The sequence below is a fragment of the Lepisma saccharinum genome, chromosome 21, assembly GCF_977018435.1.
Source record: "Lepisma saccharinum chromosome 21, izLepSacc3.1, whole genome shotgun sequence".
NCBI lineage: Eukaryota > Metazoa > Arthropoda > Insecta > Zygentoma > Lepismatidae > Lepisma > Lepisma saccharinum.
This window is the reverse complement of record NC_139249.1, coordinates 22,312,875-22,334,379: the sequence shown is the minus strand read 5'-3', so window position 1 is coordinate 22,334,379 and position 21,505 is coordinate 22,312,875. Positions and strand designations below refer to the sequence as shown.

Below are 21,505 nucleotides of genomic sequence, written 5' to 3'. Positions count from 1 at the left end.
ATGGCCCTTTTTTTTACCACAACCCGACAGATACACCCATGCTTCATCTAGGGACACCACATACTTCCAGTGGTCCCCTGCCAGATGGCGTTCGTAGATCTTCCGACTGTTGGTCTTCCTCTCCTGGACATGTGAGGCACGCAACTTATGAACTTGAGCCTTGTGCTTCCGCACAAGTTGTAAATCTTGGGCTATGATGCGATTTACAGTTGCAGGGAAACATTGCACTGCCTGTGCAATCACTCTTTGCGTTGCAGGGTTTTCACATCGCACCAAGGATCTACTTTCCGCACAACATCGGAGGAACGCTTGGGCTTCCGATATGTCCGAGGCCCACTTTGACTGGTTCCAGCAACAGGTACAGTGCAAGCTTTATGGTGATTCAACACTGCATTGATGCCCTTCTTTGACACATGAAATGTTTTCATGTGGCACTGTTTAATTATCTGGCTATAACTATAACCAACGTCGGAAAGGGCACAGATGTACCCCTCCCAAAAGACTGGAATTTTTAGTGCCATATAAACACTCACTCACACACCAACCATCGTCTTTGAAAGTCAACACACAGTACTTTCATCCTACTGGTTCTGGCTGCTCTGTGCTGTGCCTACGTGCTGCTCCCTGGTGATCGAAATCGTTACCATCAACGTGAAACAACCTTCTGTACCCCTTTACAGCCTCAGCTTTCAACCCAGGTAAGAATATATTAATCCTCAGATACATTTTTGTTTTAGTTATTTTAGTAAGGGGCTGGTAATGTGACGGGTGCAAAATAGCCTAAGTGCTGATGCACCTATATTTTACAATTCAGTTCAGTCAGTTGTCTTCTTACAGCCAGTACAAGTTTCGTGCCTTGAAGATTATGCTGTTCACAAACACCGACCATCCTCACAGAGACTCTGCCACCAAGCAGCACCAGGCCCGGCAGAAAGCCATGGATCTCTCTCAGATCGGAATTACACTTGATCTCATGCACATAGGAAAAAATTTTGACCCTTCCGTCTTCTACCAGGTAATGTAATTTTCAGAAATGATCTGCATGCATATGGATGTTTTCATAATAAAATATACACACATATTATGATTTTGTATTTTCACTTCTTTGTCTCTCTATGATATTAATACAGGCCACTAAGCATGTGTGACTTACATATGCTACTCCTGTAGCTTGCTTTCATTACTGTTAGATACATTTCACAACTACATTCCTGCAAGTAGCACTTTTTTTGTGTGAATATGTGGAAGAGATTTTTTTGCATCAAATTGCACCACAATAATTTGATGTTTCCATTATTTTGTAGTGATTGTACAGGGTTTCCATGGGCCTGCAAATCCAGTAAAAGTTGGATAATTTTGTAGAAATGTTGAATAAGCTGACAAAGTAAAAAAAAAAATGTTTCTTTGCTTGCTTGCCAGGATCAAAATCTGAAAACACATGTTACTTTTTCCTTCCAAGTAGTTTCATTTCTGAAAATATTTTGTGTAAAAATTATGGCTGAGCCGATTACACTATGAACCAGAAGCATGCGGCAAAGGAAGGCGGGGCAAGCGCCACTTGCGTTGTTTGTTTGAAAACAATTTTGATATCGTAAGTTCATGTTTTTCAAAGCCTTTATACACCTTGGAATGTAATTTATCTAGTTTAAGATATTTACATATGCAGACTTTTGAATTCCCATATTTCCTGTTGTATTGGCTGCAAACATAAAGCGGCTGCACCCTTTACGAGGTTCGGCAACGAGGCAGAGCTGTCCGCGTTAGAAGGAAGAGGACTGCTCGCCTTTCTCTCCGCTTTTCGAGTGACTTATGCAGTTCTTACATGGTTACTATCCTTCTTCCTTCATGAGAAAAAGGTCGACTGCAAGCGACCCCCGGCCCGCTTCGTCTTTGGCAAGGGTATTGGAAACCCCTCATCCGCACTGCCCACAAGTGTTGCTAACTTCCAGAATTTTAGGTGTCAAATGGGTATGGGTGTGCTGTTATTACCGTTAGCTTTAAAGTGATGGCAATTTATTCTTAGTTTTCACCATTTAGATCCAGCGGCATCACCCCAATAATCCACCGATGGTCGTATGATATTGAAAATAAAGTATTCCCGGATAACGATATTACGTCCTCTTTGCGTCAGCCAAGGTGCTATAAAGAAAAAGTAGCTGGGAATGTAAGATAGCCAAGTATACATTTAGCCACATGCTAAATGTATACTTATGACAGAAGTTGTCTATGCAAGCCCGAGCCAATGATGGCATCTTACTGGGGCAGGGGGTGGGTGCCATAGTTCACAGCCAAACAAGTGCACGAAAGAGCCAGATTGGCCCCAAAAGGGTGAAGCTGGCAACAGTGATCGGCACCTGCTGAAGAGAGAAGGACCTAGGGGAAATTGTCCCTCTCCCCCTTAAATATTTTGTGTTAAAATAGACATGTGCCAGAAATTCCAATAAATATGATGAAGTGTTATGATATATTTTTTATGTAAAATATATCATGTTGGCACAAGGTCTCAGTCATTCTTTAACTGATTTTTTTTTTTTCAATTTTTAAAAAGCCAATTTCTATGGCAGAGTTGTTAGTACAATGTGCTACAATGCCAGAGGTCCTAGGTTTGAATCCCAGCCTGGACTTGGGTATTCTTTGTGAGTATCCCTTCATTGATTTCAATGCTAGGGTATGCACTTGTATGGCATCAAAATAAAAATTTTCTCGCTTGATTTTATTCTCTATAATAACCAAGCGGCCCTTTTTTTTTACATGCCCCTCATATGTTAATCATAATTGATGTGATATGTACGACAAGTGGTTGTCAGTTGTAACCTCAACAATTTTAAACATTTACATGTCCTTTAAGATACCTTCAGTCTGGGGTGTGCATCATCCAAGGTCAACATGACTTAGGTGAACTTCCAACTTGTACACTCCTGTTCAGATAAAGTGGCACATACTTCAATTGTTCTGCTTTTTAAAATGTACCACTTTGAGTGAACATGAGTGTACAAATTTTTCATCTTCCACGTACTCATTCTTCTAAGTTCTCTGTGTTAGAATACTATTCCTGATGTAGACATTTGTTTAAAAGATCAAAATGTGATTTTATCCTGATGCGGTCATGTGTACAATGGCCAATTTTAAGAACTTTGAGAAATGAAAATTGAGACTAAACTGACAGTCATGAGTAATTACTGAAATGCATACCAAGATGAGTACTAAATCAACAAAGCTTTAGTGCATTTAATAAAGATTTATACAATATTGTGTTTTTAACACGTTCACTGCTGAAAGTGCCGATCAGCGTCTGGGTGATTTCTCCCAATATGCGTTGGGTGCTGATTGGCACTTTGCGTTCGCTTCATGCAGAGTTGATTTTGGCGGGAGATCAGCCTGCCAGTTTTACTGCAGCCATTGTCGTACTGAATGTGGCGGTAGATGAAGTTTAGATTTAGTTCATTGTTGCATTCGTTGCGAAGTACTGCAGAAAATGAATCGTGAAAGATGCGGGGAAATGTATCGGCCTTTTACTTCATCAAGGTCTAAAAATATTGATATCGAGAGCATGACTATTAGTGAACTGGATAATATATCTGTCACAGGTACCCTTAGGGCTAACAGAAAAAACATCCCACAGACAGTAACACGAGCGAAACTCAAAAAGGGGGAAAGCACAGGGAAATACTCTGATGGAGGCATCATGATCTGCAAGTGGCGCGATAAAAGAGATGTGCTTTATGTATCTACAGAATTTCCAAATGAATTAGTTGAGATCATAAATAAAAGAAATGAAAAACACATGAAACCACTTCCGATTGTACAGTACAATTGCTACATGTCGGGAGTAGACAGACAGGACCAAATGATGGATTACTACCCAAGTGATCGCAAGACAATAAGGTGGTATAAAAAACTGTTTGTCCACTCCGTACAGCTTATGGTTCTAAATGCTTTCCACCTCCACAACAAATACACTGTAAACAAAACAATGAACCTATATGATTTCAGATTGGTTATAATTAGACACTTGCTGCCCTGCAAATCAGCCAGACTGGAAGTTCTTCCAACTCCTTCAAAAAAATCAGATCATCTACCAACAAAGTGTCCGCAAGGACCAAAGGGAAGAACAATGTGGAAGAAATGTCGGGAATGCAAGAAAAATGGAAAGAGAACCGACACTATTTACAACTGTGTAATCTGTCCAGGTACTCCTGGACTGTGTTTGCATCCATGTTTTTATAATTATCACAAACAAGTAAAGTAATGATTTGAAAATAATGTCTGTATGTCATGTAAAGAATATGTAGAAGTTTTAATGTACCAATATTTTGTTTGCTGTGTGTACAAGTAATAAGTATGTAATTTTTTTATCTCTAAAAACTAAAGCAATTATTTGTATAACATAATAAATCATAATTTTTAACAACTCCCTCAGAATTGTTTGTGAATGTAGCTAAAAACAAAAGTATCAGTGAGCGCCTTTCGGCATCTTCAGCACAGAGCAAGGAAATTTGATGCTGTGTGCTAATGGCGCCGAAAGGCGTCCACCGCCATATTTGTTCATGATGACTTCCATAACAAAAAAAAACGTGTTTTATGTTGTCTAGTAACTACAAGGTACCATAAAAGTACATAATGTGGAAAACAAAAAATTCAGCACCTGGGGTGAGTATTCAAATTTTGATCAGCAGTGAATGTGTTAATATGTCATTTAATCATTGGTTCTTATAGGAGCTGATTGATCACACCAGAAATGTGGATGGTGATGATGATGATGAATACAAGCTCTCTGCACCTTCACTATCCTACGATGACCTTCTGGCACACATTCAGCAACGGGATCACAAGACACGGAGCGTGGGTCGAATCCACTGCTTCCTGGGGCCAGACCTAAAGATGGCAGTCGGCATATACAATCTTGTTCGGTAAGCTTTGACCAAACTAGCTGAGCCTAAAAGTTTAGATTTTTATTATGAGTTTGTGCCAAATTTCAGAACTTTACATGAAGACCCATTGGAGATATTTAACCCTGAAAACTCACAATTTCGTGAACATCCGTGTTTGAGGCCATGTTGTAAAAACGCACACTTTTTATTTGCAGACACTCCCTAGGTAGGTCAACACGTTAAAAAAAAAAAGAAAGTCTAAGACTAAAACTTCTCGTTAATGAAATCTGGCTTAAAAATTCAATTGTTTTTAAAGAAAATGTTGCCGAAATTGCCACCTCAATTTTAGCAGAAAAAAATTGATTTTGAACATAATTCCTTAAATATTTTAGAGGATATAGTACAATAGGTAAAAAATTAATATTATTTCAGGTCTAGATCTAATAGCTTTTAAATACAGGGGAAGCCTGATTTTTCATTCCCGGGTTTTACGTTTTCCTGCATTATACAGGGTTATTATAAATGATGGACCCATTTTCAAAACATCATATTTATTGAGGTACAAATCCAAAGTGAACAAGCTATATACCAATGGAAAGAGGAAGGTTCAAAGTTTGTTACCACAATGTTTGTAACTGTTATAAATGTTCAATGTGGCCACCATTGGCTGCACGGCAAACATCGACGCGGTAGCCACACTCGTTCCACACACGCGTAAGCATATCTGCTCTTACCGAGTGCACGGCAGCAGTGATCCGGTTCCGCAGATCGTTCAGAGTTGTTCGTAGAGGCGGGACGTAAACAGCTTCCTTCACATAACCCCATAAGAAATAGTCGCAGGGTGTTAGATCCGGAGATCTGGGTGGCCAGAAGTGCCAGGTCGTCAATTCCCTGCGACCTATCCAGCGTTGAGGAAGGGAGTCATTCAAAAAGTCTCGTACAGATCGGTGCCAATGGGGCGGAGCCCCATCGTGTTGGAAGATGAAGTCCTGGGAATCTTCCATAACTTGAGGGAACAACCATTGTTCCAACATGTCCAGGTACGTGATTCCCGTTACAGTTCTTTCTGCAAAGAAAAATGGTCCATAAACCTTTGCACTGGATATGGCACAGAACATGTTGATCTTCGGTGAGTCTCTTTCATGTTGCACGGTTGCATGTGAATTTTCCAAACCCCATATGCGAACATTGTGTCTGTTGACTTTTCCACTGAGGTGGAACGTGGCTTCATTGCTAAAAATTACACGCTGTAGAAATGCGTCATCCTCCATCTTTGATAGCAGATAATCACAAAATGTGATACGCTTCTCTTTGTCATTGGGTGTGAGAGCCTGTACCATTTGTAATCGGTAGGGCTTGTACAGCAAACGTCTTCTCAGAACTTTCCATACCGTTGGTTGGGGTATTCCAAGCTCTCGACTAGCTCTGTTGTTAGACTTTTTGGGACTACGCACAAAACTTTCTTCAATCCGTTCGACATCGTTCTCTGACACACGCGGTCGGCCTGTGCTTTTTCCTTTGCACACACTTCCAGTCGCTTGAAATTGCTGAAACCAACTGCTAATGCTTTTCCTAGTTGGTGGTTTGCTACCAAATTTGGTACGGAATGCCCGCTGCACTGCAATTTGCGACTCACTTTTCGCGAACTCAAGCACGCAGAAAACCTTGTGCTCCAAGGTTGCCATCTCGCTCACAACTGACAGAGACGGTCATCTCGCGAACTCTACCGGCCGCTTCCGCAACCACCACACGCGGTCGGCCTGTGCTTTTTCCTTTGCACACACTTCCAGTCGCTTGAAATTGCTGAAACCAACTGCTAATGCTTTTCCTAGTTGGTGGTTTGCTACCAAATTTGGTACGGAATGCCCGCTGCACTGCAATTTGTGACTCACTTTTCGCGAACTCAAGCACGCAGAAAACCTTGTGCTCCAAGGTTGCCATCTCGCTCACAACTGACAGAGACGGTCCTCTCGCGAACTCTACCGGCCGCTTCCACAACCACCACAGCCCGTCAGCCGCTGCTCGTCAGAAACTTTGAAGCTTCCTCTTTCCATTGGTATATAGCTTGTTCAATTTGGATCTGTACTTCCCTACCTATGACGTTTTGAAAATGGGTCCATCATTTATAATAACCCTGTACATTCAAGGTTGATGGTCCCAACGTAGCAAAATGTAAAATTTTCCTCGATTTTACATTTTCCCAAATTTTAAGTTTTTTCAGCTTGGGCCACGGTGGCTCAGTCGGTAACGCATCTGACTACTATGCTAAAGATCCCAGGTTCGATCCCTGGCCGGTTCAAATCTGGGAACTTTTCTAATGCTGGAAGCGGCCCCGGCACCCACCCAGTGTCGAATGACATGGGTACCTGGGAGAAACCCTGGGGGGTAAAGGTGGTCAGGAGCGTGATGCTGATCACATCACCCCCACTCACGACCAGATCAAGAAAGTGTGGGGCGTTACCCCATATACACCTTCATGGCATGGTGCTAAGCACAGGGGAGTACTTTACCTTTACCACTGTATTAAAATTTCCGTTAACAGTTGTGTAAGCAAAAAAAAAAAAAAAATACCATCTGCAAAACTGTATTCGAAAAATTGTCATCCCACGAGATCAAAGTGCAGATTTTTTTTTTTTAAAACATTGGTTCTGATTTCCAAAACATGTACAAAACCGGTGTAATAATATTTTTTTTCCCCTAAAATTATCAGGCAACATTTTTTTTTTAATTGGATGATTTTGTATGGAAGGACCCCATGACTGAGGGTGAAATCATTAAATTTAATGCAATGTATAGGAGAACTAGGACATAGAAACATAAGTGTCTCGCATGAGAAATGATTAATTTTGACATTACATCAGTATTGGTCTACTGTGAATTCTATTCTATAATTCCAGTTTCTATCTATATGTACGTGGGTTGGAAATTTAATAGTGGCAACTATTTATTCTGAAATGATACAAAAGAGGCACCTCTGTGAAACTTTTACAGCCCTTCGATGTAGTCACCAGCATTGTGTGTAACCCGTGGCCAGCGAAGTGGAAGTCGTAGTATTTCTGTAGCAGTGCCTGTTCTTTTGATAGTTTGAATGGAACGGTCAGTTGCCTGAAGAATCTTGGGAACAGTTTGTAAGCTTCATCTTAGGGATCAAATGAAAGTCACAGGGGCTGGTAGAGCATCTGCCAGCCCCATCGAGCTAACAAATCAGCCACAGCACCCAAGCATTGTCCTGCAAAATGATGGGAGGATTCAGCAGAAAGTGTCTGCTCTTCTTTTGCAACGCAGATCGCAGGTTATGTTCCAAAAATGAACAGTAATATTCAGGGCTCAAAAAATCCCGGTCGGCAGATCGCCATGGCGACTAAAAATTTCAGCCTGGCGACTGTGATCTTATGCTGTAATATGTATGAAATTTTGATGATTCTAAGTTCAAATTGCAGTACAGCGTAAGTTAGCAAATTATATATTTTTTAAATCAACGTTGTGAACATTCCAGTGTGTCAGTAATAATTTCTTACTCTTTGTCCCCAAGACAAAGCGGAAGGCAGCGTTAACATTTATTCAGAAATGCACTTTTGAGTGAGAAAAATACGTAAGAAATTATCGAAGGGTCCTAATTGATGACTGATGCCATGTCAATCTGTCATTTGCGACCAATATTGGTCATGTGCAACATTTGATGGATTTTTATTGGCAATTTTATGGGTTGAGTGAAAAAGTGCCATTTTTGGGACATATATGGTATGCTAGGAGGTCGAAATATTGTCAACAGATGCATGCCACATGTGTATAAGTATTGGCTAAACATTTACGTGAAAAATCATAAACCAAGATTTTGTGCCAAAATTGGACTCTTGAGAGAATCCTAGTCTGCCTCTGGTTACACTGAATTCTCTTCTCTTCGCTCACTTTCCACGCTTCCATGCTTGTTCTTTTAAGTGATTCAGCATGGCGTATTCTTTGTAGCAGCACGTGTGCATTGCTGAAGAGTATTTTGCTACTCATTCTCACACTCATGTGCAAGAGGTTTTCCAAGAAAAATCCCCTGCTTCTGCTGTACCTCACAAAGCAACTCTTTTATGACTAGTCAAACACCAACAAATGATCCCACAAATTGTGAAGAGTTGTTATTATTATTGAAGATTAGGCACACACAAAAGATGTACTACGTAGAAATTTTCAGCGAAAAATGCAGGCTCGACCAGGACTCAAACCTGTGTCTCTGGCATACCGTACAATCTCTAACCACTGAGCTACTGAGCCGGCCTGGCCTCGCCTGATTTCTCTCTGTTGCTGTTTTACTTGTGTGGAATCGTCTCTGCCAGTGCTACTACAACGGATCTGTTGACTTTGAAACACAGTAGAGTTTGACATTGCCTGGTTCCTCTCAGTGCAGAGATGTTAATGCATTTTTGGCTGAAAATTTCTACGTAGTACATTTCCTGTGTGTGCCTGATCTTCAGTAATTAACATGTGGGAGGAACCAGGCAACGTCGAAGTCTACTGTATTTCAAAGGCAACAGATCCCGTTGTGGTAGCACTGTCAGAAAAGATTCCACGCAGGTAAAACAGCGACAGCGAAAAATCGGCGAGGCCAGGCATGCTCAGTAGCTCAGTGGTTAGAGCAATGGCACTATATATGAGAGACCCGTGCTTGAGTCCTGGTCGAACCTGCATTTTTCGCTGAAAATGTCTACGTTGGTATATATGTTGTTGAAAATCAATTCTCAGATGTTTTCAGCAAATTAACAATATATTTAAAATAATCTAATTGCTTTTATTTGGATATATGCTAACATAAATTTATTAATCCAGTGATAGCGTACATAATTCGTTTAGTGCAGAAAACCTGGTGTAAATACCTCTTACGGTTTTCATGATGTACATTTTCAAATTTTGGGTTGTGCGACTTTTGAAACACACTGTAGTATGCACAATTGCTAGTAGGTAGTTTCCTGGCACCTGATTTTCAGAGCTTGCGCGTAGCTTTGAAGAAAATTTTTCGATCACTGGTAATACTGCGTATTGACGGTTTGTCTTGGAAGAATCACCAGAACTTTCACATTAGTGGTGTTCTGACTACACAACTTTAGACGGCCAACTCCAACGGTAATCTATTCCTCTCATCACTGCGCATATACCTAGTGTTGGATGGAAGAGTTCATTTATTGGAAGGTAGCTTAGGTATCAAACTAATATATATTATAAGTGAGAAGCAGCAGTTCAGTTTCATGACAGCAGTGTTGCCACTACTAAATGTCCAACCCATGTACTTGGTATTGATAGATTATAATTTTAGTACATATGTTATATAATTTTTTGCAGGCGTGCTTATATTCCAAAGAAAGTTTTATTGGATAGATCAACCAATGAAGCAGTGAAGGTGACAACTGAAATATTCCACAGTGTAAGCAAATGCAGATATTTATTATTGTGGGTGCATGTAGAAAATTGGCATAGTGTTTTTTTTTTGTTTTTTTTTTTATCAGTAGTGTGCCTTCATAATATTGTGCCATAAACTGTGTGTTTTAGCAGAGTTCCAGATGTACCATTTGGACAGTTACTACATAGCACATAGTCGCACACGTTTTTCAATATTACAACATTTAATCTTCCTAACTGAAATGCTTGAAATGTGTGGTGTAGATGTAATACTGGATGTCCGATTTTGAATGGACGTAACTTTTGTACAGAAACTTGCACTGGGTATTAACTTTGTCTATGTGGATATTTTTTGAACATTAAACAAGAAAGTCATGCTCTACATGAACGTTCAGTATGCGGAAAATGTTACTACATGGTGTGTAATGTACGAAGCAATACGTGGATGAAAGACAGATATGGAGTCGCTTGCAATAATTTTTGATGTGTATCAATGGTCTGTGTTGTTATTTATCGGATTGTTAAAGAAACTATATTTTTTTATGCATTTTGTGCATTACAGACGATTTTATATGGTTAATTATCGCATATTCACCAAAAATTTGTTGTTGTTTTTTTTGTTTTCAAAATTACAAGGTGATCTGGCAACATTTGTTGTGTCAGAGATCAGCACCAGGTCCCATACAGCACAACATGGTTTCAGATATGTTACGGATACGTAACTCGTGAAACATTGTAACATTGCAGCAACATTGCGAAACATTACTGTGATGTTTCAGGTATGTTTCAGCAATGTAAAAATGTCCGCGAATCTAACATAACATTCGTAATGTTACAGAAACATATCAGTGCAACATTACAGAAACGTGTCAATGTAACATTGCAGAAACATGTCAGTGTAACATTACAAATACATTTCCGTAAGGTTTTGTGATATTTCAGCTACATTACAGTGATATAATTTTACATTACGGTTATATTGAATGGAATCAGTACTGTATTCACGAGTGAAATATTTAAGGGGGCCTATTGGGGTTAAGCCCCTTTATTTCAATATTTATTTGTAAATCATTTCCTGAAAATAAAATTCACAATGTTTGATACCTAATTAGGAATGATATTTAATTATATTTTTTTTACCTCTCCTCAAATGACCACGTATCTCAATTGCTACAATTACTCTCGAGGGGGGAAAAAGTGCATAAAATTACGAAATACACATTCATTCAAACCAGACAACAGTTACAACTAAAAAAAAAAAAAGAAAAATACTCGTATTCGCCACAAAATCCTAAACTACCTTCAAATGTGTGTAAAGTTTTACATGTAATAATAAGCTCTCCGTGGTTTGTTGCACCCTGTCACAAAGAAGGTGGGGCCTCTCCCATGGCGCAGTAGTAGCGTCATTGCCTTGTAATCAAGGGGTCCCGGGTTCGATACCCAGTGGAGGCACAAGTGGTTCGGATCCCACTTTAAACTGTAGGTCCAGTCCCGATTAGCCTTACTGTGCATAAAGTGGACTTAAAACCACCAACCAACAAAGAAGGTGGGATTTGAGTGCTGTGATCAGCATAATGCTCCCATCCCCTCTACTAATAGATGAGAAGCTGGAAGCATTTTAGTGTTGTATGAAAACCATTCATGATTCTATGAGTCACGGTCATCTGAAAATTCTACTCTAATGTGTCTGTATGAATAAAAACATTTTTCCTGGACAGAATACATGTTCCATATGTATGGTTTTCAACCTATATGGTGTTCGAACTTTCAGAATTACACAGCAATATTCCAAATTAATTTCAAACATCACAAATTGAGCACATGTCTTCAAATATAACTTTTGGATACTAAAATTTACTATGTGACATTCTCACCTTTTACGTATCTCAAATAAAAATTCAAAATGAATGTAATAATATCCTATATACTTACATAATTGGAGAAATGTAGATACACTTTGACCACAAAATAAATTCAGTAAATGAACCAGTAACCACAACTGGGAAATATCAATTCACAGGTGTAAAATGGAGACAAGCTAAACTTTAGCAATTTTTAGGCAGTAACAATACGAATAATATAATTGAATAATAACTAAAAATTTATAAATCAATGAAAAGTTTTGACATTCTCTATAATATTAAATGTGCAGTGTGTATCAGAGGTTGTGGTTACTAGTTAGAGAAATTAATTCTCTTAATGTTACTTGTGAGCAATTTCCATTGAATTATTACTTCAAAGATATAATTATATGTTCTCATTTCTATTATTTTTTAATAATTTATATTTCACCCATGTTTGACTTTCAACGTTGTTATAGTGGTTAGGATGGGTTGGTCAGTTCCAGAATACACTGAGAAATTGAATTAAGCTCCTTGTAATGAAGGGATTTCTGGTTCGAAACTCTGGTAGAGGCACATTGCAGTGATACGGATCCCATTTTGAATTGTAGGTCCAGTCCCGATTACCCTATTTATGCATAAAGTGGACTTAAAACATCAATTCAAAGAACCAAATAAATATAAATAAGCATACTTTGATACATTCTTTTACACCAGCGAGTGATCAGACACTATCCATGTCACCATTGAACTCTAAAAATTGGACATGCATCACATCAAAGAAAAATTATTATACGTAAAAATAATATTTTTTCATAAAATATATTCTTTATTTGTCTAAATTTGTCAAAATACAATTGCTTCTGTTCTGTTAAGAAGTATTTCATTGCAGGTTCTCCTCTATAACCTCTTGTTGGAGTGCAGTAACATTCATTTTTTCCTGAAAGGAAATAATGTCATAATATCAATTCTGGTCAGAATTTTCTTTTCAAAAAACAATATTTTGCACAAGTAAAATACACATCTTAGCCTTGAAGAAAACTGCAAAGCAACATCAAGAATTTACATTCTTCATGTCAGCACCAATCAGTTTTTTTATAAAGGTCCCCTCGGAGAATGCCGTAAAACAGATTCAATTTTGGCAAGAAAAATTGCTTTTACTTCATATTATTTGCTCAGAACTAGCATAAAGATTTTTGTGAATGCTCAATATGTTATGTAACATCCAAGTTGTTAATATTAGTGAAAATCAGTGTTTCCATCTACTTTTTTAGAAAACTCCTCGGCATTCCGCAGAAAAAATTTCATGCTTCATTTTTCTTTTAACATGCCAAGTTAAATACAACATATGCAACTTGTGCAATCGTGCAGTATCATAATTTGATTTTAACCTTTTATTTTATTTCTGTCAATAATCCATAATTCTACCTACCTAATTACAAAGAAATGATGATTGAATGGATTTTTAGCATAAAAACAACTAAATATTACCAATTTTTTACCTCTTCAAACTTAATAATAACAATTGAACCACAAACGACCCAAATCTAGTATATTAAACTTGTATTGTTTCATAGTTTTGAATTACTGTAACTTGAAATCCAAATTTTGTCAAAAAATGATCATTCTTGCGAAAGAAACTAATCTTAAATCAGCCATAAAATACTCAATTACTGCTAAATCTGCATAAAAACTAACTGTGGGAGTCATAAACATCATAGCCTTGAAGAAAATTGCAAAGCAACATCAAGAATTTACATTCTTCATGTCAGCACCAATCAGTTTTTTCTATAAATGTAACCTCAGAGAATGCCGTAAAACAGATTGAATTTTGGCAAGAAAAATTGCTTTTACTTCATATTATTTGCTCAGAACTAGCATAAAGGTTTTTAGTGAATGCTCAATATGTCATGTAACATCCAAATAGTTAATATTAGTGAAAATTAGTGTTTCCATCTACTTTTTTAAAAATTCCTCGGCATTCCGTAGAAAAAAAATTCATGTTTCATCTTTCTTTTAGCATGTCAAGTTAAATACAACATCTGCAACTTGTGCAATCGTGCAGCATCATAATTACATTTTAACCTTTTATTTTATTCTTGTCAATAATCTATAATTCTACCTACCTAATTATGAATATAGTATATGGAGGGCATCACAAGCCTCATGAGAAACAAAACTATACAAGACTACATGAGAGAGAAAGAGAGAGATTATTAACATAAGTGAGTAACCTAACAAGTGATTAAGATAGAAATATAATTAGCAATTTAGTTTTGTCACACAAAAAATTACCCATGTGGTGATTGATGGCTGGAAATATAGGAAAAGCTAGCTTTGCACATTATCTACCTGACCTGATAAGCAGCATGAAAAGATGAAAGTATACAACAAAATCTCTTCTGATTTTACATGTATTTCATCACAAGAACTTCTCACATTATAGTGGATAATGAGGCAGGTCAAAATACTTATATAAACACTAGCTTGATAGCCTGGCATAGCTAGTCATTCTTTTATAATATACACTGTCTAGTCATGGCACTGTGACACTACTAGTAGCCATGGCATACTGTCACTTTCAGAGGGCTGTGTTTTTTTTTAAGCCAGCATCATGTTTGTTTTGTTTATAATTGCACTTCATTGTAAACAGAATTTTGATTATGACTGCTATGTTCATTTGAGCTATTATTAAAGGTTTTTTCATAGGATAATTTTATTCTTGATAGCTTGTGCAACCAACCGAGAGCTGATCTAACAAGTATGACCGTGGCTGTGGTGCTGCCGTAGACTTACATTACGTAACGATGTCACAGAACAAATCAGTTAATTCGTAATTTGTATTAGATAGAGGCTATGAACGTAACAACTTACGTGGTATTCTACGCCTCTTCACTACGCACAGGGAAGTGAGAAACAACATTTTTTAAAAAGAAGAAGACAAACTTTGTGCAAAATTTACGGGGGATGGGGTCATATACCGTAAACGAGAAAATGTGGCGCACTTCACAGACGTAACTAAATATATAGCTATTTTTAACAGTAAAAACATGCAGGGAAATACTTTGCGTCTCGACCATTCACTTTTTCACTACACACAACGCAGGCAACTTATTTCTCGCGATTATAGTTTCATGAAGTGGAGAAGTTCAGTGCTTCTTTAATTAAACAAACAAAACAAAATACTTCTTTAAACACTGGCTTGAACTGCCTTGTTTCCACTCACTTTTTCACACACGTTATACAACACGGATTAAATATATAGCGTGCATAAGTATAACACAATTAAACACACTTTGGCATTAATAATATTCAACTTACCACGCAATAAACAACATTATTCTTCATAAGATGTGCACGACTCCCGGTCAGCGTTGAAGGTAACAACATGGCCACCGCAGAAAATGTCCCGGATGGCCGCCACGCATGCATGATGACCGAATCCAACGTTGCGGAAATGTCTCTGAAACATTTCTCAGAGATGTAAGAAAAATGAGACGTTGCAGAAACTAGACAATGAAACTATAACATTGCAATGTTTCAGAAACAAAACTGGGACTTCATGTGATGCTTTCTGTAATGTCAACGCGAAACCAGAATGTTATAAACATTAATGAAAGATTGTAATATTTCTGAAATATGTCTGAAACTTTGTGTGCTGTATGGGGTGTACCCTACATCTGGTAATGTTATTCAATCAGTGCCCAGATGAAATAATAAAAAGATTTAAAAGTTATTGTTAAAACTTGACCTACTCATCTTTCTGTACAATAATACAAATTATGTCTTTATATTCATAAAAATATAAAAGTATTTTGCCAAGGGTCCCGGGTTCGAATCCCTGTCGGGCTTCGTTGTTTGTGAATGTCCATTCATCAATTTCATCATTTCATCACTCATCCCCATCTTCGCAAATTAGCCAAGAGGCACAAAACGCGAAGTAAAATAAACTCTATCAATCAATCAAAGTATTTTTTCAATAAATTAGTGTCATACATATTTACAGATTTATGTGATTGTGAAAATTATCATAAAATTTATTTATATGTCTGTATTTGAAAATGGGCTGTCGAATAAAGTATCATTCCCCACACATATTTAAGAGGGTGCACCCAACATCATTTGAAGGAACCCATCATGTGTATTTTTCATTAATTTTATACCAGTATTGCAAATATTGGATTTCAGTGATTAAAATATTATTATTTTAATATTTTGATTACAATCATGTGGCAGTTTGTGAATGTTACTAAACAAAACTCAGGTTCATGTGGAATAGTTGCAATGGAACCTGGATAATACTAAAATGTATAACAAGAATGTCCAACATAAAATTGCTATAATTTGAATTGGTAATATTTCAACATTGGAATGCATCAGCAATAACATGTAAAAACACCATGATCTGGTAACAATGCAATCCCATTTCTCCCTCCCCTTCGTCAGTAGTTTGTCGTCTTGCAGACCATGTTGAATACAGTGAAGATTCTCTGGAAAAATCCATGTATTGGATATTTCTGTTCACTTCAGATATCCACATGCAGTGTAACCTTGATTTATGATTTTCCAGGGACCAACATGGTAAAACTTAAAATGTAAAATCGAAGAAAATTCTCTTATTGAATGTATAATGTAGGAAAATGTAAAATCAGGGAATGTGAGATTGGGGTTCCACTGTAGGTGGATAGTCTGAATTATCTGTTGCTTTAAATGGAGCTGATGGATAATTTGAAATCCCTAGTCTTTGTATGAGAACGTGAAGTTTTTTTACTACACTTTACTTTGAATTTAGTATAATTTGAATGCATTTTTATTTTGCTAATAAAATAAAACGTAATATGTGGGTCAGTCAAAAAATTAGTTGCACAACCCCATCAAAAATTTTGGTACCGGGAAATTTTCTTGCAGCAGGTTGCCAACACTGCAGACATGTGTCTGTGACACATTACACAGCGGCATTGAAGTGGCATTTGGAGGTTGCTTGTTAACCAGTCGTGAACATGTTTTGGCAGCTGCAGGTGTCGTTCAAAGTGGAAGTGCGTGCAGTGATTCGGTTTTTGTGGGCAAGAGGGTGTAACTGAACAGAAATTTATTGGCAGGTGCACGAAGTGTATGGTGAAAATGCAATATCGCATCAAGCTATCACAAAGTGGTGCACCATGTTTGAGAACGGACGTACAGATATCGACGACACTTACCGTGAGGACAGACCATCAACTTCGACAAATGCGGAGATTGGTGCTCTCCTGAATGAACTCATTCTTGCGAACAGATGCATAACAATAGACAAAATCCCAAAGAACTTGGTATTTCATATGGAACTGTGCATACAATCATTGCCGAGCATCTTGGATTCTGTAAAGTTTGTGCATGATGTGTGCTTCGGCTATTGACGGACAAACACAAAGGGAAGCATTTTGACAGTGCTTATGCATTTTTGAAACATTATAAACATTAAGGGCAGGAGTTTTTGGACAAAATTGTGACCGGAGACGAGTCATGGGTTCATAATTTCTCACCTGAAATGAAACGCAGCTCCCTCGAGTGGAAACATCCCACGTCCCCGACTCGAACAAAGTGCCGAACAGTTCCATCTGCGGGGAAGGTAATGCTGACGCTGTTTTTCAACAGAGAAGGTGGCATATACAGAATTCATGCCTAAGCATGCCACGATTAATGCATCCTGAAACCTTAAAACGATTGTGAAAAGCACTTTAAAGATCAACGGCCAGTAAACTTTCGAAAGCCATTGTGCTCCTGCATGACAATGCGAGACCAAATGCGGCAAGACTGATGTTGGATCTTCTTCTCAAGTTTTGGTATGAAGTGTGGGATCACCCCTCTTATAGCCCAGATCTTGCACCTTGTGATTTCCATGTTTTCGGACACATGAAAGAAGAACTTGCAAAGCGACTATATCACTTGGATGACGAGGTACAAGCTGCAACCCGTCAATGGTTATCGGACGTTGGACGTGACTACTTCGCAGCAGGCATAGACAAACTTGTGACACGCTTCAACAATTGTTTAAATAAAAAAGGTGACTACTTCGAAAATTAGTTTCTGTATGGAACTTTTATGTGCAAATAAAAGTTTCATGAATGTTCACTCCTGGTTTGTTTTCTCATGCTGTGCAACTAACTTTTGACAGACCCTCGTATATTTAATTATATATGACAGTAGAAAACTTCTTACGTCACGTGCGGCAACATATTTGTTATTGAGGGGCAACCAGCCCTGATGATGATTCCTAAAGTGTTTTACAAATTTTATTATATGTTATGGACATAGAATCTTCATTAAGCGTATCAAGTGAAGAGTAGTGCATTTAAATTCATACCAGAAACACAGTTGAAATCTGTTCTGTTTTGTGAAGAAAACTTTATTTTGGCTTTACTTTTCTTTGCGGAAAAAGAAATTAACATTTTTTTTTTTTCAAAGGACACTGAATTATGTGATTGTATAAGAGAAGTAGTGTAATATTTGCAGTATGGAAAGGTGCATACCTTTGTTTCCATCTTTAAGGTATTGACATTGAATTTTTCCACACAAATGTATGTGTGGGTGTTGTGCACACATTAATTCATGCTTCTTCTCTTATTGTAGGGAACGGGAGAAATCCTTATGCCATCTGATATTTGCAAATTTCAGTATTGGGCTGGAAGGAAGATTAAATTCACATCGGTAAGTTATTCCTTTGTAGAATTCAAAACATTTGTTTTCACAGATTTTACACTTCGGTGCAGGGCAAGTGGCAACATGTTCCTTTGTGGTTGTTACAAGACTGGACAGCAGGAATTACTTTATGTTGAGAACTAGAATCTCTAAATATACATAATTTGTTGTATCCTGAACCTGAGCCAAGAGGTGTAAGGGGTGTCACTTCAACGTAATACAACCAGGTAACTCAGTGTTGCAGGTCAACGAGGCTCGCGCACATGGACTCATACCCAGTATAAACCTGTGTGGGGATTGTGTTGTATCATTCATACTTATTTCTCTTGTAGTCTACGGTTATTACAAGCATCAAGAGAAATAATTCTACAATGCAAGCAATGCGTACATACAAGAAAAAATATCATTCTTACTTGTTTGTGAGTGTCCCTTCATCCGTTTCATCTTGTCACCTTTCATCCCAATCGTTTGTAATTATCCAACAGCGGCAGAAATGTGATGTTAATAAGCTAGAATGAATCAATGAACCTTTCCTAAAAACTAATTAATATTGTAATACTAATAAAATTGTAGTGGCTAAATGTTTTTGTTCACCAAACTTTTTGATGTAATCAGCATGTGGCTTTCATAAGAGATTACACAAGTGGAATAATATTTTGTATTTTTAATATTTTACATCACTTGTCTACTGCTTTGTGCTAATTACGCTGATGAGGATGAATGATGATTAGGTGAAATTGATGAAGAAGCATTTGTACCTATGCCAGGGCTGAAATCTGTGACTGTCCGGATACAATGAAATATACTGGTCAAAAAAGTTTTGCATATTGCAAGTTTTTCATATCCTGCACCACTGACGCCACAAATCGCCATACCTTTGAAGCGCACACATTCAACACACAAAAGAGCAGGTGCATGTCTGTGGCCAGGTTTTGAAGCATGTTTCACGTTTTAACCTCATGATTCACCCACCGATTGCCTCACAGTTCGTAAGAAGGGTGAGTATAAAGGACTGGACGTCTCAAGGAAGGTTGTAATGGTTGTCATGGTGATGGTTTACATTTTAGAAATGCCACGAAACACACTTTCAACAGTGGATAGAATCAGAATAGTGACTACTACAGGAAGGTATGAAGCAAGTGGACGTAGCACATCGGGTAGGCTGTAATCAAAGTGACGTTTCTAGGGTGTGGAAGCAATTCCAGGAGACCCATTCAATAGCAGATGGGCCCAGAGAAGGAAGACCACGCAAGACAATGGCTGCACAAGACAGGCATATCCGTATTTCTGCGTGCAGACGTCCTACGTCCACAGCAACCCAACTTCAGAAGGAACAGCGTGGTTCGGCACTGTTCTGGGCAGGAATCATGTTGGATCGTCGGACGCCATTACTTCACATACAGGGTACTATGGATGCACAGACATACGAGGACAGCGTTCTTCGACCTGTCGTTAGGGCATTTGCGTAGGATGTTGGTGCAGGATTCACGTTGGTGGACGATAATGTCCGTCCTCTCCGTGCCCGTTCAGTGGACCTTTTCCTTCGAAGGCATGCAATCCATCGGATGGACTGGCCAGCAGTCTCCCCGATATGAATTGTATCGAACATGCCTGGCGCCTTCTGAAACATGCCATTGCAAACTGCCCTCACCCACCAGAAACCCTACGTGATCTGATAGACGCTGCCATTCAGGAATGGGACAATCTTCCACAACATGCATTGGATAACCTGGTTTTCAGCATGCCCCATCGTGTTCGAGAATGTCTACGTGTTCGTGGAGGCCACACGCGTTACTGACTAGATGGTGAGGGGTTTCTGATAGGTTTACTCACCTTGGTAATTGGTGATCTTTTTGTTGCATTTTACTTTGTTTATTTTGGTTATATCCTTCAGAATTTTCTTTAAGTACGTTTTGTGTTTTGTACTTTCATTGCCCTAGTCGGAGGTATCGACATGTGTGGCTTCTGTGATGCAGAAAATAAAAATTTTGATTTATGCAAAACTTTTTTGTGACCAGTATATAATGCTACTTAAGTTCTAAGAAGAATAAACAGATATAATTATTTTATCTGTGTTTAAAACTACTGATAAATAATGTACTGATGCACTAATAACCATGTTACCTGGGTCTCCCCGGTGGGATAGTGGTCAAGTCCTCGCCTTGTATTCAAGGGGTCCTGGATACCCGGTGGAGGCACATGGTGGTTCGGATCTCACTGTAAACTGTAGGTCCAGTCCCTATTAGCCTAGCTGGGCATAAAGTGGACTTAAAATATAAACTCAAACCAATGTGTTGAACAGTTCAATCCAACATGTGACAATTTTCAGAGTACATTCTGGTTCAGTTGGTATCCTGCTATTCTTGGACCAAGGGGACAGAGCCGTGTCCTGGATTTTTGAAAGGGAGGGGTTATATATACACTGTTGGCAGTCCGTCCTCATTTGTCATCTTTTCGTACCTTCGATGTTCTTTTTTTTAGAAATACTGAACCAAAGGGGGGTTATGATCCCCATCAACCCATCCCCCCCACCCCTGGGCATGTCACTGCCAGGGGGGAGTATTTTCAGGAGGTAATTTTTCTGCATAAAACGTCCCTTAGTTCACCTATCCTCTAATCATGGGTCAATTGCTTGTTCTGCTCTGTGCAGTGCGACCTTCTGTCCTGCACACTACATCAAGGCCAGTAAGCAGCAGAGGATTGTCAGGGAGCTGCTTGAGTGGAGAGGTAAACAAT

General features: G+C 38.4%; 1 protein-coding gene across 2 annotated transcripts in view; it reads left to right on the top strand.

Moving 5' to 3' along the window:
- The window catches only part of Irbp (Inverted repeat-binding protein), a 56,578-nt gene that overhangs the window by 20,056 nt on the left and 15,017 nt on the right, over positions 1-21,505 (top strand). For both annotated transcript variants that reach the window (XM_083142542.1, XM_083142543.1), the window contains exons 5-8: positions 838-1,015; positions 4,717-4,910; positions 10,197-10,278; positions 18,701-18,778. In XM_083142542.1, coding sequence (XP_082998668.1) covers positions 838-1,015; positions 4,717-4,910; positions 10,197-10,278; positions 18,701-18,778 — 532 coding nt within the window. The remainder of the gene's footprint in view (positions 1-837; positions 1,016-4,716; positions 4,911-10,196; positions 10,279-18,700; positions 18,779-21,505) is intronic.